At 38.4% G+C, this 16,494-nt stretch overlaps 1 protein-coding gene across 1 annotated transcript in view; it reads left to right on the top strand.

Annotated features, from left to right (window-relative positions):
- Nucleotides 1–5,134: 5,134 nt before the first annotated feature.
- wls (Wnt ligand secretion mediator) overlaps nt 5,135–16,494 on the top strand; it is a 62,682-nt gene continuing 51,322 nt past the window's right edge. Inside the window, exon 1 of the mRNA XM_057858454.1 lies at nt 5,135–5,404. Coding sequence (XP_057714437.1) covers nt 5,299–5,404 — 106 coding nt within the window. The 5' untranslated portion in view covers nt 5,135–5,298. The remainder of the gene's footprint in view (nt 5,405–16,494) is intronic.

Raw genomic sequence — 16,494 nt, 5'->3', positions numbered from 1 at the left:
TTCGACATTGTTGAGCTCCAAAAAGCTGGAAAAGGCAATGGTACAATTGGAAAACAGCTTGGTGAGATTGAATCAACAGTTGCAGCAATTGTTAGAAAATGGAAAAGGCTAAACAAGACTGATAATCTACCTCTGACTGGGCCTTCGTGTAAAATGGTCATGCAATGCTTTAAAATCATGCATTGCACAGAAGGTTCCCCTGTTGAAGCCAGTACATGTGAAGGCCCGTCTGAAGTTTGCCAGGGACCATCTGAATGATGCAGAGCGGTCATGAGAGAAAGTCATGTGGTGAGATGAGACCAAAGTAAAACTTTTAGGTGCAAACTTTACTCGGAGGAAAAAGAAGGATGAGTACAATCCCAAGAACACCATCCCCACTGTGAAGTCTGGGGGTGGAAACCTCATGCTTTGGGGCTGCTTTTTGGCAAATGGGACAGGACGACTGTTCTGTAAAAAGTAGAGGATGAATGGTGAAATGTATCATCAGATTTTGAGCCACAACCTCCTTCCCTCAGTCAGATACGAAGATGAGTCATGGCTGGATCTTCCAACAAGACATTGATCTGAAGCACACAGCCAAGCTGACCAAGGAGTGCCTGCGTAAATAGCATATCAAGGTTGAGGAGTGGCCTAGTCAGTCTACAGACCTCAATCCGGTAGAAAATCTTTGGATGGAGCTTAACTTTGTGTTTCTCAACGACAGCCCCGAAACCTGACAGATCGAGGGAAGATTTGAGTGGAGGAATGGGCCAAGATCCCTTTTTCCATATGTGAAAACCTGGTGAAGAACTACAAAAAGCGTCTGACATTTGTAATTGCAAACAAAAGCTTCTGCACTAATTATTAGCACTGATTTTCTCAGGGGTACAAATACGTATGAACCCAAGTAAATTACAAATAAATTACTGAAAAATCATACAATGTGAGGTCTGGATTTTTTTAAAGATTATGTCTCTATAAGTGGAAATGCATCTGTGATTGAAATTTCAGACCTCTACCTATTTTCTAAGTGGGTGAACTTGCAAAATCACAAGGGGTGCAAATACTTCTGCTCATCATTGTACGTAGTCCCCAGGTTACGAATGAATTTGGTTCCTACGTTGGCGACGTAACCCGAATTTCCACGTAACACTGAATTAACATTTTAGGCCCCCCTATACCCCTTAAATGTCCAAATAATTATCCAAAAACATGTATTATACGGTACATAATATTAATAAAATAAAGTAAAAAATAAGATACTGTACTTACTAGGGATGTTCTGATCCGATCGCGCGATCGGAAATCTGGTTGATCGCGACATTTTTCAGAGGATCAGAATCTGGTGAAAAGAATCAGGATTTTATAAAATATAGTTGTTTTTCTGCTTTATGCTCGTACAGCATCCCATCTCCCTCCTGTTAGCTAAGCAGCAGCCAAACTTTTTTTTCTTGGTCACTAGCTGGTGTTTGTTGCTTAAAGTTAATGATGATTGACAGGTTTGTAGCTTTGATCTACCGAGAGAAGGCTCGGTAGCTCTACGATCAAAGGCGCAAATGTGTCAATCATTGTTTAGTTTGTTACATACCAGTCTGTGGCAACTCATTCAAGTGAGAGGCTTTTCTAGGCAGCGTGTCAAAGCGTGACTGAATTTGAGTAAACTCACTCAATGAAGCATTTAATAAAAACAAACATTTTTCTACGTTATTGTGGTTTAAAAATAATTTTTGTTATAAAGGTGGGACAGTGGTTAGCACGTCCGCCTCACAGTCCTGTGCGCCTACATTTTGTGTTGGTGTACCTGAAGAAAAAAGTGCAACGCAATGCAAAAAGTAACTGTGGAGCTCTGGCAATATACTAGTATGTGGCAATGTTAATTTTTTCCAATATCTTTCAGGCCTAATTTATATATGTATATTTTTTACTTTTTAAGGGCTAAAAAGTAACAAAATAATGCAGATATACAATGGCACTGCCAAAAGATACAAATATACTCGATACAAATATGCTATTATATATATATGTAATATATATATATATATATATATATATATATATATTTATATACATATACATACATACAGTACGTATCGTTTTTAAAAAAGGTGTCGCTGTTTGGGGGAGAAAAAAAAGGAACCAACAGGTTGCTACCAAAAATCTTCCACTAATAGTGGGTATGTTACCTAATTGGCTGACTTTGACGGTGCTAGACGTCTAATAAAAGTCAATAATAATAACAACGATAAATAAAAACAATCATTTTTCTAGCTTTTAACTTGCAATATATTTTTAGATAAATAAAAATAACAGTATTTTTAAATACAAATTTTCAAAACTCTTAAAGTGCCATTGAAGATGGTAGACGTCCAACAATGTGGCCCTTCGTCCCTCTGTGAATTTAAATTAGCACTATTATAGACGTCCAATCCATTTGAACTAGGAGGACAAAAAAATGGCAATTCTGACCATTAATTGGGGACCAAAAATTAACAGTTCATATCTTAAACAACCGTTATCCATTTTTTTCACCAAAATTTCTGCCTATAAATGCACCATTGTGAACCAAAAATCAATCACTTTGATTCCTCCCCAAAATTAACCATTGTGAGGCAGACAACCACTTTGGACCAAAAATTAACTATTCTTGACTATATTGACCATTTGAACCACAAACTGTCAATTCTTGACCATAAATTAACCATTTTGGTCCAAAAATTAAGAATTATCAATCACACCTAACCATGTTGGACCAGAGCATTGGTAATTCTTGAACATGAATTAATTATTTTGGAGTAAAAATGAACTATTCTTGTCCAGAATCTAACCATTTTGGACCAAAGATTAACTTTCTTTGACCAAAGATTTACCATTTTGGGCAAACCTTCACAGTTCAAATTGATATAGCCACCAAGGCAGCCAATGCGTTAAACAATTTATCAATGATCTTTGCCAGCTCTACCAGTCAAATTGGATTGGATATCTATCGCCGACAATGGCAACCAAACCAAATAGGTAATCAGAGTCGTATTCCTTGATGGTGACTGACAGAAACCTGCGCACACACAATGGGAGTACACCAAGTTTAAATTATTGATAATCATAATAATAATTAGATTGGGCTTTGCAAGGCAAAGGCCCATATCGTAGAATTCCTTTTTTTTTTTTTTTTTTTTTTTAAATGGCAGTTCTTCAGCGCGCCACACAGCCCAAACTGTTTGACTGACCGTCACAGTTCGAATGTCAAAATGGACGGAATTTTCACGCGACGCAGGAAATTTTTCGAACGACACCCCCCAAAATTTTCCGTTCACCCGTAAATGTTTATTTATTTATTTATTTGAAACTATTTTTCAAAACGCTACAATTTTTGACCAAATCGGATAATTTACACATCAAAAATTCCGAGACCGTAAGGGCTATAAGAGTTGGATACAGAATTTGGCAAAAATGTACGGTTTCCCCAAAATTTGCCAAAAACTGTCCCATTCATTTCTAATGGGATATAATTGACATCCATGTACGTCCAAAATTCCCATTCATTTTCAATGGTGGGAAAACATAGGTTCTTATGAGTTTTTTACCATTTACCATTACAGCCCATTGACGTTTTGTGACCTGATATCAAGTGGACGTGTCCCTGAAATGTCCCCAAATCAACAGGAAGTGACCTGATATCAACTGGACGTGTCCCCCAAATGGATGTCAACAGGACATGTCCCCTAAATGTCCCTAAATTAACAGGAAGTAATCTGATGTCAACAGGACCTGTCCCCGAAATATCCACAAATTAACAGGAAGTGACCTGATATCAACAGGACCTGTCCCGCCCAAATGGATATCAACAGGACATGTCCCTAAATTAACAGGTCGTACCCCAAATCAACAGGAACTTACCTGATATCAACAGGAAGTGACCCCAAAATGTCCCCAAATTAACAGGATGTGACCTGATATCAACAGGACATGTCCCCTAAATGTCCCTAAATTAACAGGAAGTAACCTGATATCAACGGAATGTCTCCCCCAAATATCCCAAAATCAACAGGAAATGACCCCTATATGTCCCCAAATTAACAGGAAATTTCCTGATATCAACAGGACGTGTCCCCCAAATTTGTGTCAACAGAGCGTGTCCCCCAAATCAACAGGAAATGACCCCTAAATGTCCCCAAATTAACAGGAAATTTCCTGATATCAACAGGACGTGTCCCCCAAATTTGTGTCAACAGAACGTGTCCCCCAAATCAACAAGAAATGACCCCTAAATGTCCCTAAATTAACAGGAAGTAACCTGATATCAACAGGACGTGTCTCCAAATCAACAGGAAGTTACCTGATATCAACAGGAAGTGACCCCGAAATGTCCCCAAATTCACAGGAAGTTAACTGAATTCAACAGGACGGGTCCCCCAGATTTGTATCAACAGAACGTGTCCCCCAAAATGACCCCAAATAAACAGCACATGTCCCCTAAATGTCTCTAAATTCGCAGGAAGTAACCTCATATCTACACAACGTCTCCCCCGAATGCCCCAAATCAACAGGAAGTGACCTGATATCAACAGGACGTGTCCCCCAAATTTGTATCAACAGGACATGTCCCCCAAATGTCCCTAATTTAAAAGGAAGTGACCTGATATCATGAGGATGTGTCCCTGAAATCTCCCCAAATCAACAGGGAGTGACCTGACATCAACGGGACGTGTCCCCAAATCAACAGGAACCTGATAGTTCTGTATCTGCCACAGCGAACCCCCATTGTAATTTCTCCAGGAATTGCAGTTTCTAGTAAATAGTTGCTATTGACAATGATAGACGTCCAGGCATGTTCATCCTTTGACTGTGAATTTAAATGAGTTCATCACTTGTAGACGTCCAATCCATTTGAAGTGGGAGGTTGACAGTGAATGAACAAATGTCCCAGTTCAAATGGATTGGACGTCTGTGGCCGTCAATGGGAGCTAGTGTTGCAATGTAGGTCATGAAGTCCAAAACAAAATGATCTGGGACTTGATACAAGGTTCTTTAAATAGGAACGACACAACAGAAACGCTATGATAGGCATCCATTGGCATGCTAACCTGCGGCGGAGCTCCACACTACCTCTCCCCGCCACTCTGGTGCTCATTGGGGGATAAAACCGAGCGTCGCACGGTCATGTGATCCCTTTTTTCCTCCTCCTTCTCTTTTTCTTCCGTCGAAGTTGAAAGGCAGGAGCGAAGCCACCACTTTGCTGCCTTTTCCTTCGCACACTGATCGTGGATGCAACGAGTTCGTATCTTTTGAGGAGCCACTCCGTCTATTTTTCCTCCCATCACAATGGCGGGAGCAATTATCGAGAACATGAGCACCAAAAAGTTGGTGATAGTAGGAGTTATACTGCTTTTGTTCCAGGCGTTCGCTTTCATGGTCGGTGGGTTAATTGGTAAGTTTTTTTTTACGGTCCTTACTTCGAGCGCGTTTCACACTTTTATCATTTTGGGTAAGCTAACATGTACCTTTTTGTTTGTTTGTTTTGTATTAACGCCACATGCTAACGCCCAAAGTGAAAAGTTAGGAGGTTGCTCACATGCCTTCGTAGTAGTAGTAGTAGTGTTAATAATGTTTTTGGACAAAGAAGAGTTTGTACGCATTGTATGTTCACCTTTTTCTTTAACTTCGCTAAATCACTGCTTGTGTATCACGGTGATAACTATCTTTCTTGTCAAGCCACTACTGATTTTACTGCATTTTTTGCTGACAAAAGTATTGAGTAAATCTGAGTACAAATACTTGGGTATAAAAAGACTCTAAACTTAGAAGAACTTTGCTGACCGCACAAATTATTAAAACTTTAATCCACAAATTATGATCCCCCCCCCCCCCCCCCCCATTCATATTGGACAGGGGTCTCAAACTTGCGACCCACAGGCCAATTATTGCCACGGGATAATATATTGCGGCCCCCATTTGACATCCATTTGTAGTATCGGGGTCCATTTACATGATGACGCTCCAAGAGTACGATAAATGTTTGCATTTACATGGTTCTGTCTTTATTCGAACAATTGCAATTCCGAGTGAAAACGATGTCGTTTTCATGCCAGGCCCTAGGGGGCAGTGCAGTTTTACAAGGCAACAGCCAATGATGCACTTTGACATAGGGCTGGGCGATATGGCCTTAAGTACGTATCACGGTAAATTGATCAGTTTTACCTCGATTACAATAAATGACGATAAATTCGCCTAAGCGGACTGTTAGATGATTTGAAAATCTGAGTCAATGCATAAAATGCAAATTAACCGTTTGATTTATTCACCAGCTTTTAATTTGACATATTTACTCGTGAGGAAAAGCGGCATGGAAAATGAATGAACAATTGTGCACGCAGTCTAAACATTAAGTATATAAACATTTTTTGTAAACAACAAGAATTCAAGTATGAACATTTATAACAGCTTGGATGACTTGAACAATGTACAACATTATAAAAAATCAAAACGACGACTGTGCAAACATGCCATTGTAACACAAATGACTTACAGCTTGAACAGTATACTTCAAACAGACAATTTATTGTTAATGGCTGCAAGTGTTTACTTCAAGGTTTTAGGTCTTTTTTTTTTTTTTTTTTTTCTCCCCAGAGCATTTTTAATACATGCATGCACACATGCACCACCCACACAGACACACAACTTAAAGCTATATTGCTCTTATGCCAATGAAACATTTAAGGTTTTATGATGGCAGTAATGACACAGAATAAAGCAAGCACATACAGAAAAATAGCTGTCGCATTAAACGGTCATATTATAGGCTTCACTGTTGGATTGTACTTTATGCTGAATGCTTTACCCTCATAAAAGCTATCAGAGAAATCACACACACACACAGAGAGATACAAAATAACGTGACATACTGATTGCTAGATGCAATCCGTGCCCAATCCACTCATTAAATTCAGCCGTTTCGACAAGGTTGCAGCCGCTATCTGACTCCATCACATTCATTTGTAGCGTTAACCGCTAGTGTTAGTCTGTGGCCTGGCTACCAGTAGAAGGCACTGAAAGCGCTCTGTCCTGAAATCGTGAGAACCAGGGAGGACAGCGGGTAAAAGCCCGTCTGGATGCCGCCAAGACTCTACTTCATGTTGGGTGAAAGTTTGGTGAAACTCCCTTAAGCCAAGCTACATCACGTTTGCTTGTAGCGTTAGCCGCTAGTGTTAGCCTACCGGGCTTCTGTTTCTCTGACTTTTTGATAACCACGTGACTTCATACGTAAGCACAGTGACTGCTTTCTTAAAGGGGAATGAACACAACAACACGGAGTCAAAGCGGGATGATAAGACTATTTTCTTGATTTATTGAATTACCGAATGACATGATCAAAATTACGTCGGTCATTGTGAAGAATTTCGGTAACTGTAAATTTTCAGTATACCGCCCGGCTCTACATTGACAACCTCCTCAGTCCAGAAGACAACATACCCGCTAGGTAAAATAAAATTTACATTGATAGAATGAATTCCACATTTTCTGAAAACAAACAAAGTGTCTTTAGAAATACGACCATAACTGATATATTTTGTTTTCACAGATTTCTGTACTATTTCGCATGTTTGTAGTATTACCGCTGTACTTAATCCTGGTTTGAAACGTTTTGCATCTGGAGTAAGTTATGCACACCACCAAACGCACAGCTTGGTTGGGAAATATATGTTAGCTAAGTTACTAATTAGCATAGACTTGGCGCTAACTAGTAACATCTCAAAAACAACAACAATAAAGGCTAAACAATACAAGAGGGTTCGTGTACTCACCTCTGATGGACGGACACGGGAGTCGGCTAAACAATAGGGAGTTTTTCCAATTAACACGACTTGAACCTACTGTGGGACAACTGAAAGACAAGGAGCAATGAACTATCTCTCTTCCCCTCTCGCTCTAAAAAATAACTTGCGCACAGAAGCGCCACCGCCGGGTCCCTACCTATCTCATACCCAAATGTATTTTTCAGTCTTTTGATAAGGAGTAAATCTCTCGCTCGGTAACCAGCGGCATCCATCATAACGTTGTGCGTGCGTCCGTTAAAGGTGTCCGGGCGACAGACGTGTCTTAAATTTCGTTCCGCTACTAACGGCTGTCATAAAGTTATTAGGGAAAATCATCGTTTCGAAACCTCTATGAATTGTAATCGAATTGTCACGTCTCGAATCGCAATGCATCTAATCATCAATTTTTTTGGAACTCTCTTAATACCCACACACTCGAAGTGATGGTGTCCACGTGGTTTTTTTCTGTTGCCTCAAAAGGCTCAAAAAATGTAAACATAAAATATACAGTGGTACCTCAACATACGATCGCTTCGACACCTGATCTTTTTGAAATGCGACGTAAAATTTGACTCTCCGTTTGTTTCTACATCCGACGATATGCTCGAAATACGACGACATGACAACACCGCAGATGATCGCACGGCAGATTTTCTTGTGAGAGAAATCGACACACGTTCCAAGAAGGTTAGTGCAGGTGGTGAAAAAAGGATAAAGGTGACGCTTCCTATTGAAATGAAGATGGAAATGATAGAAAAATATGAGCGTGGGGTGCGCATCCGTGAACTGGCTCAATAATATGGCCGTAGAATGTCTACGATATTGACGGTCCTCCTCCGACTTTATAAGTTCAGGTGACAATTATTATTGTGGTAACATCGCCAAAGAAATCGGCAGCTTCGTCAGGGTTTCATGATTTATTTCAGAACTTGTGCAACACAACACGCCTACTGTCTGCCGCAGTTGACGGTAACAACAAAACAAAAGAAACTAAAATCTACCATTGTACTTGAATTGAAAATATTATAAAAAAACAGAAAAGGCTTACGTTCCACCATGTTTGCTGTTTTGAATGTTCACTACCTGCGACTGCGCATGCACAAAGTGACGTGTGCGAGTGCTGACGTTATCGAACCGAGAGCGTTCCATTCATGTTTGCAGAGCAATCCCCGCGATCGAATCGTTTCACTTCGGAGGCCGGAAAAAAAAAATTGTGTCTTCGCCTTCCGTTTTCGCCATCACCATGTAAAGGTGAGGCCATTCCACAACACAATTGATGCATCTTGGTGTCGCAGCGTCACCATGCAAACTGCCCATTAGTGTTGCCCGCATGTATTTTGCGATGGGCAATTAAAAAATCATTATAAAATAATTGAACTAATTGAAGGATCCATTTATAAAAATGTTCAATAACTGTATTTTCTGGACTATAAGTTGCACATTTTTTCATAGGGTTGCTGAGCCTGTGACTCATACTCTGGTGCAACTTGTTGTATTATTATTATTTAAATTTTTTTTTTTTTTTTGCTCTAACCACCAACAGCCTGTTATGTTGTGTATTTTCAGGCTACAGTTAGGCGAAAAAGCTGTTGATATGTAATGTTAACAAATGCCTATTTAGCATTTTGTTCTCCATTTTACTATTATTACTTTACGGTATATTGTTTGTTCTTGGCTTCTGATTGATTAATAAAATTGCCCCCAAAAATGGTTAATTTCCAGTGCAACTTAATTGTTTTTGTGCATTCTTTGTCTGGTGTGACTTAGTCTGAAAAATGCGGTATTTAAATGGTAAAAAGTAGGGCTGCCGCTATCGATTAGTTTTCAAGTTGATTAGTCGATGAACTAGTTAGTTCGAATAATCGAGTAATCGGATAAGGAACATAAAAAAAAATTAAAATACCAGAGCTGAGCCTGAAATGGTTTTAAAAAAAAAAAAAAAAAGATCTAAATACAACAAAAGAACAATTGGCTGACTTGCATAGCAAAAGTCCGCTAGCTTAAATTCTATGAAATGCTAACTTTTTTTTTTTTTTTTTTTTTTTTTTTTGTACAATGCTCCTAACAAATGGTTCAACACATTTTCCCACAAAAAATGTTAAATATACCCTCAAATTATGAATGCATTAAAAACATTAGCTCAAATAAAAACTTGGGTAATGTTGGTCTTAACAGGGAGCAGCTGGATTCAACCATTTGAAATGAGTTATGTCATATTCATTGTTGCCACTAGAGGGCAGTGTATCCACCCAAATTAATAAAACTAAATGCAAACACTTTAAAACTAACTATTACAACGGCACTTTAAACGAATACCCGAAGAAGCAAAATTTAATTTGAATATTTTTTCTCATCGAATTACACAAGTTAATCGATTAATTGTGCAGCACTAGTAAAAAAGTGAAAATTTGTATTATTATTATTTTTTTTAATATTTCAAAGCTTTGAGTAATAAAAAAATATAAATGATTCGAAATGAAATAAATTAAATTATGGGAGAGCAAGGGGTGTGACAATAATTTGAAATGGTTATCTATGACAATACTTTTTATCCCAATAGGTTATTGCTGTTTCCACCAAGAGTCGAAATATCGTTTTAAAGTTGTCACTGTTTAAGACAGAGGAAGATAAAAAAAAAAAAAGAACCAACAGGTTGCTAGCAAAATTGTTCCATTAGAATAGTGTCTATGTTAACTCATTGGATACCATAGACTGTGCTAGATGCCCAGTTCATTTCGACATGGAATTCATTTCAAACTTCAGGTTTAAAACTTAAACTTAAAGGTCACTTTATATTCATACTGGGTAATTCCCAGATCACGTCCTGTTCAGTCACCCAAAATCACGGGAAGTGAACCAGAAATACCCCAAAATCATCAGGAAGTGAGCAAAAATCAACAGAAAATGACCTGATTTAAACATTTAAGCAAACAGACCTTTGCAATGCAAGTTAGCCAATTTTTCTTTTGATGTACTTAGAGCCTCAATTATTTATTTTTTTATACCGTTTGAGGCTAAGGTATTTTAATTTATTTTTAAATGAAAGTGCTATTCTGCATCGTTTGAAGAAATACATTGGCATTTCATCAATTTAATCAAGAACTCATAGCTGCCATTGTCAACACGGATTATTTGATCACCTTCATTTACTAAAGTACAGCCATGTTTCTTACTTGTCACTTTTTGAACTAAATTTTGCCAACGCTCCTCCCTCGTGTCACGTTTATCTGCCGCACGATCCCTAAGGCAGCATCTCTACCTTCCTTTAACTCCCCCTTATGTGGATCCCGCTCTCCCCAAATCCCAGTGGCCTCCCAGGCAGTGCATTTGTGTTTTTCACCCCCTACTTTTAGCTTCACCGAGGCACAGGGACACTCACGGAGCTGTCAAAGTTAAATCCTGTCTTCGGGGGGTTGCGTCGGGTTCACTGTCAAATTCCTTCAAATCCACCCACACGCATGTAAAACACACAAAAACGCACACAACCACAGAAGTAAAGACCCTGTGAAAGGCTTTCCTATTAATGTTGCAATGATACTAAAATTTTCCAACTCTGACTATTGATGTTCTAAAAAAATAAAACTTTTATGCTGTTTTCGATACTACATGAATAAAAAAACTGAAAATGAAATTATTGAACGTCTACCGCTGACAATAGAAGCCAATGAGTTAACAAGGAAAATGCTAAATTATCCTCCATTACTACCAAGAGTAGCGCAAAATTAAATTTACCCATGACAACAAATTACTCGGGTAAAAACAAATAACTGAATATCGACACTTTTGCAATCAAATATCTCTGAAAACAGTATTTCAGTAGAGATACTTCAATACTTTTGACGACCCTATTTCTCTATACAGTGATACCTCTACTTACGACATTAATTGGTTCGGGAAGTAGTCTCGTAACTCGAAAATTCCGTAAGTAGAGACACGTTTTTCATGTAAATGCCCTAATCGGTTCCAAGCCCTACTGAAATGCCACATTAATTTTTTATAATTTGGGTAAAACCGGAATATAGCAACAGCCAAATACATTTGAATCACTCCATATACTGATTTAACCTTTAATACCTGTAATGAAGTCGATTATAAAACATAATGCCAAGGGGAAAAAATGTATGCATATCTTGCCTTTCAAGTGAGGCCGATGGTGCCTATCGACTTGTACTCTTTTGGCGAAGATGTCGACACGCTGTAAAAACAACACCGTTGCGCCTGTGCACGTCATTATACTGCGACATCCATGTTGAAACATCAACAATAGGCCCATAGGAGAGCAGAATTGCATTACTTAAACATGATGGTAAAGATTATGACCAATAGGGCAGCAGGATCTTATGGCGCAGCATTTTAGAAGTAGGAAGTACATGCGTATCTTTTATAGTACTGTATAATCATTTTGTCTCTCGTAAGCTGATTTTTTTTCTTAACAAGAGGCGATATTTTCCCGTTGAGGCGTGTTGTAATCTGAAATTAACGTTTGTAGAGATGTTTGTAAGTAGATGTACCACAGTATAGGTTTAATCTGGCAATGCCTCTATCACTGACAAATTAGCCTGTTTGGTTCATGTCTGGCTAAGATGGTTTTAATGAAGCTGGATCCTTTTGTGTTTGTTTGGTGGCCCGGGGGCAGTGGGGACAATTATCTAGAAAAGCCACCCCCGTACCCTCGTTTTCAAACAAACGCCGAGAACACGGCATGGGGTCGGCGTGCTGCGGGGACGACCATTATTCTGGACATACTGTTGTGGATGCCGAAGCAGCAGCTAGGCGAAGGGTCACTAGGTAATTGAACTCCAATGGGATTCAAATAACTGGATTTGGTTCACTTTGGTGTCCTTGTTGTTAGGGTTACAATTAGGGTTACTTTTCTGTGCTGTTTGCATTCATTGAACTCCATCTGAAGCTTGCCGGTGATCATTTTTCTATTCTATTTCTCTGTAGTAATAAGTCGGCACGATAACTGCAAGCCTTTAGGAACGTATGCTTAGAGGTAGGCATGTGCCGGTATGAGATTCCGACGGTATGCAAACCTTATGCCAAAGTATCACGCTTTCACGGTATTGCAATTACAGCTCTAAAATGTGTTACTTTAAGATATCTGGGTTAAAATAAATTTTTAAAAAAACTTTCAATTGAACAGGATTTTTATCTTTCAAAACCAAATCAGCTAATTAGAACATAAGTACAGTAATTTTTTAACTATAAGCTGCTACTTTTTTCCTTCATTTTGAATCCTGCATATTATAGTCCAGTGCGGCTTATTTGTTGATTTATTTGGGTTAATAAGTAACACTTTATTTGACAGTGGCGTCATAAGACAGTCAAAACTATGACATGACACTATCATGGGCATTACTAACCCTAACCCTGTCATTAAGTGTCATCTGGCAAATTATGTCACTAACCCCATTTATGTCCAGCTTGGATCTTTTGCATCCATTCAAAAGTGGGATAATTTGCAGGATAACACTAAATGACATCTGTTAAAAGCGTTCATTAATGCATACATGAAAGTGTCATGTGCTAATTATGATTGTCTAATTTAAGCATGTGCCAGTTACTAGTTTCAAGGTTTACCGTGGTATGAAAACGTCACGGTTTCAAAACCACTAAAGTTTTCCGTCATACCGTAGTTCGGTATTCGCTATTATACACTTCCCAAAAATGCAGCCAGAAATGGCTTGGAGCGGCAGCGCTCACCCTTCCCTCTCCGGTTGTTGCTGTGTGTGTGTCAGTGACGCTATTCTGCTATGCAGCCAGCGAACCAAAAAAAGACACTCCAAACACAAACGTGTACTTTTCTTGAATTTGTGGATGTCTCAAATCATGGTAACTGAAATAAAACGAATACATTTAAAACGTTGTACAATAGTATTATTACACGTGTGAGTAGCTTCATTAGCACAAACACAGCAGAATGTGAAGAAGTCATATCCATGGACACCATGAAAAAGTTCGCCAAAAACAAAACACACATTTCCCTTTCAAATTCAAAATACAAACTGACTAAAAACTTACAAAGACGAACGTTAGCCTAGTCTTTGCTGCGAGAGCAACTTCGTCGAGGTTATAAATCTCACGGCCACTGAGAAACCAGCTTGACTGAAGGAAAAGGGATAACATCAAAGATTGCTAATTGAGACAGATGATCTTGCGCTAAGCACAAATGCACATTTGCTGGACAACGAGAGGTCTCACTCCCAATGTTTTTTTAGATGAAACCTTTACACCACAATATTTACATTTTAACTAATACATTTTCAACTTAATAACTTCTGAATTCTTTGTTCTTTTTAACACAAAAGCATGACATGTAGACTGGAGTTGACACAGTGGCTGAAAATGGTGAAACTTCACTTGAGCTTTTTGCCCCCTCAAAAAAAAAAGTCGTACAGTAGATATATTTTGATTTTATATAGAAGTGTTTTTACTTTTTTATAGAAATTATTTTTGTTCTTGCTCTAATCTTGAGCAACCTGAGTTGTGGCTGTGGGTAGTTTTAATGATTTTAATTTTATTTAAAATATTTGTAATTGTTTTTGTTTATTTATTTTAACGTTATATTCATATTCCAATTTGCAAATATGGTCTGAAAAATAAAAAAAAAAAATCTTGGAAAAAGTTGTTTTTTAACCCATACATCTCAAAAGAACACATTTTGGAGCTATAATTGCAATACCGTGAAACCTCGGTATATTTCCTCAAGGTTATGGTACCGTCAAAATCTCATACCGGCACATGCCTAGTCTAATTAGTCTTATGGTGCCTCTGTCAAATAAGTGTTACCAAATACCATAATTAGCAATGAATGAAAAAACTGGAACAGTAACTGAAGAAATAATTAGCACAGAACATGAATGTTGATTCTTATTTACATTTGTAGCGCTGCAGTGAATGTGAGGAGGCATGTTGGACTACAACAGTGTTGACAGCAGGTGACAGCAGAGGTTGAATGCCCCCCCCCCCCAAGGGAGCAGTGATGGCCAAACGACAATTTTTGAAGCAATGAAGCTTTGCAGCCAATTGGGTCAAAGCTTCATGGTGGTTCATTTGATGATGCCGCTGTCAGATAAAGTGTTACCGGTTAATATCTTTTGGTGTAAATATCCCATAATACAGTGAGGACAGCTGCGGCCTATAGTCCAGTGCGGCTTATTTGTGAACAAATGCCGTATCCATGCCAAATTTGGTTGGTGGTTGCTTAGTCGGGTGCGCCTTATAGTGCGAAAATTACGGCATGTTAAGTTAAAAAAAAAACAAAAAAAAAACTGAAATATTCTAAATAAAATTACAATAAATGCAGTCCTTTGGATGAGCCTAAACCCACAACCACAGCTCAACATTATTACCATCAGAACAAAAATAATTGAATTATTTTCCAGAAAAAGCATGTGTGTATGACTCTTATGATGTTTACAGTATACACACACGCTTTCTCAACACAGTTGCCAGAAAGAAAAAAAACACATTTTACCACCGCTAGACACACTAAACACGCTAGCGATAACTTGTACCTGGTGGGAAACGTTCATGACAGTGTTTACTAACCTTTAATTTTGTATAAATGCTAAATCACATTGGAGGTATTGCCTCCTCGGCAGCCATCTTCCGCAAACATGTTTTATATGTCAGTTGGCCCTTCTCTTCTAAGCAGCTGCTGTCTGTAACTTTTCTGTAGCCAAAGAATTCCGATACCACCGATTTCGTTTTCTTTGAAGGGAGGGAAAAATCTCAGGAGTTTCACCTTCTCCAGCCATCATGTAGCACAACTGACTCACTGACACTGAGCAACAACTGGTAGGGAGGGTTTGAGCCCTGCAGCTGCAAGCGAGGGATTTCTTCCTGCATTTTGGGACAAAAAATAGCTAATACCTTAGGGATGGTATGACGGAAATTTTTTGTGGTTTTGAAACCCTGACGTTTATACCATACCATACCACGGTATACCTTAAAACCAGTAATTGGAACATGTCTACTGAGAAGGTAATTAATTCCCTCACATGTTGTCATGGATAGACGGTGCCACAGGTGCACTTTAAATCTCTTAACAGCGTGAAAATAAACATGTTATTCGCGTATTTATAGATGTGTTCAAAGTGGTTAACACAAATACTGGCTAATGGTTAACCAGTTAGCAGCAAATCTGAATTTACAATAGCCGATTCAATCCTCTCATTCGCCGATTCCCATATCATTCACTCAGGGTCAGATGCCGCCTTTTAAAGCCAAACACACTCAAAGTCTTAGATAGTACAATGTAGAATGAGGACTACAACCTCACATAGACAATAAATGAATCAAAATGAATCTTTTCCAATTAATTGACAGACCCGATTATAAAACTGAGATGAAACTGAGGCTTTATTTCCCTTTCATGGCACAAAATAATCAAAACACTAAGTGGTGTGCATTCAGTCTCCAAAAACAGTTTCAAACTACCTTTAAAAAAAAAAAAAGATTTTATGTAAGCAGCATATAAACTTAGTTCCTGATTCTGATGATGACAACAAACCATGTGATATCACTCAGTATTAGCAAAGTGCAAAAAATGTATTTGGGGAGAATATTTGGTGCATGAACTATTGAATAAAACCGTGCAAAACAACATAACTTGAAGTAAAATTGAACTTTATCACAACCCAAGGAAAAATACTATAAACGTCTATGACCTTGTTGATATTGCCATTTTCCTTGTTGT

The sequence above is a fragment of the Corythoichthys intestinalis genome, chromosome 14 (assembly GCF_030265065.1).
Source record: "Corythoichthys intestinalis isolate RoL2023-P3 chromosome 14, ASM3026506v1, whole genome shotgun sequence".
Taxonomy (NCBI): Eukaryota; Metazoa; Chordata; class Actinopteri; order Syngnathiformes; family Syngnathidae; genus Corythoichthys; species Corythoichthys intestinalis.
The sequence above is the reverse complement of the archived record's forward strand: the minus strand, read 5'-3'. Positions and strand labels throughout refer to the sequence as shown.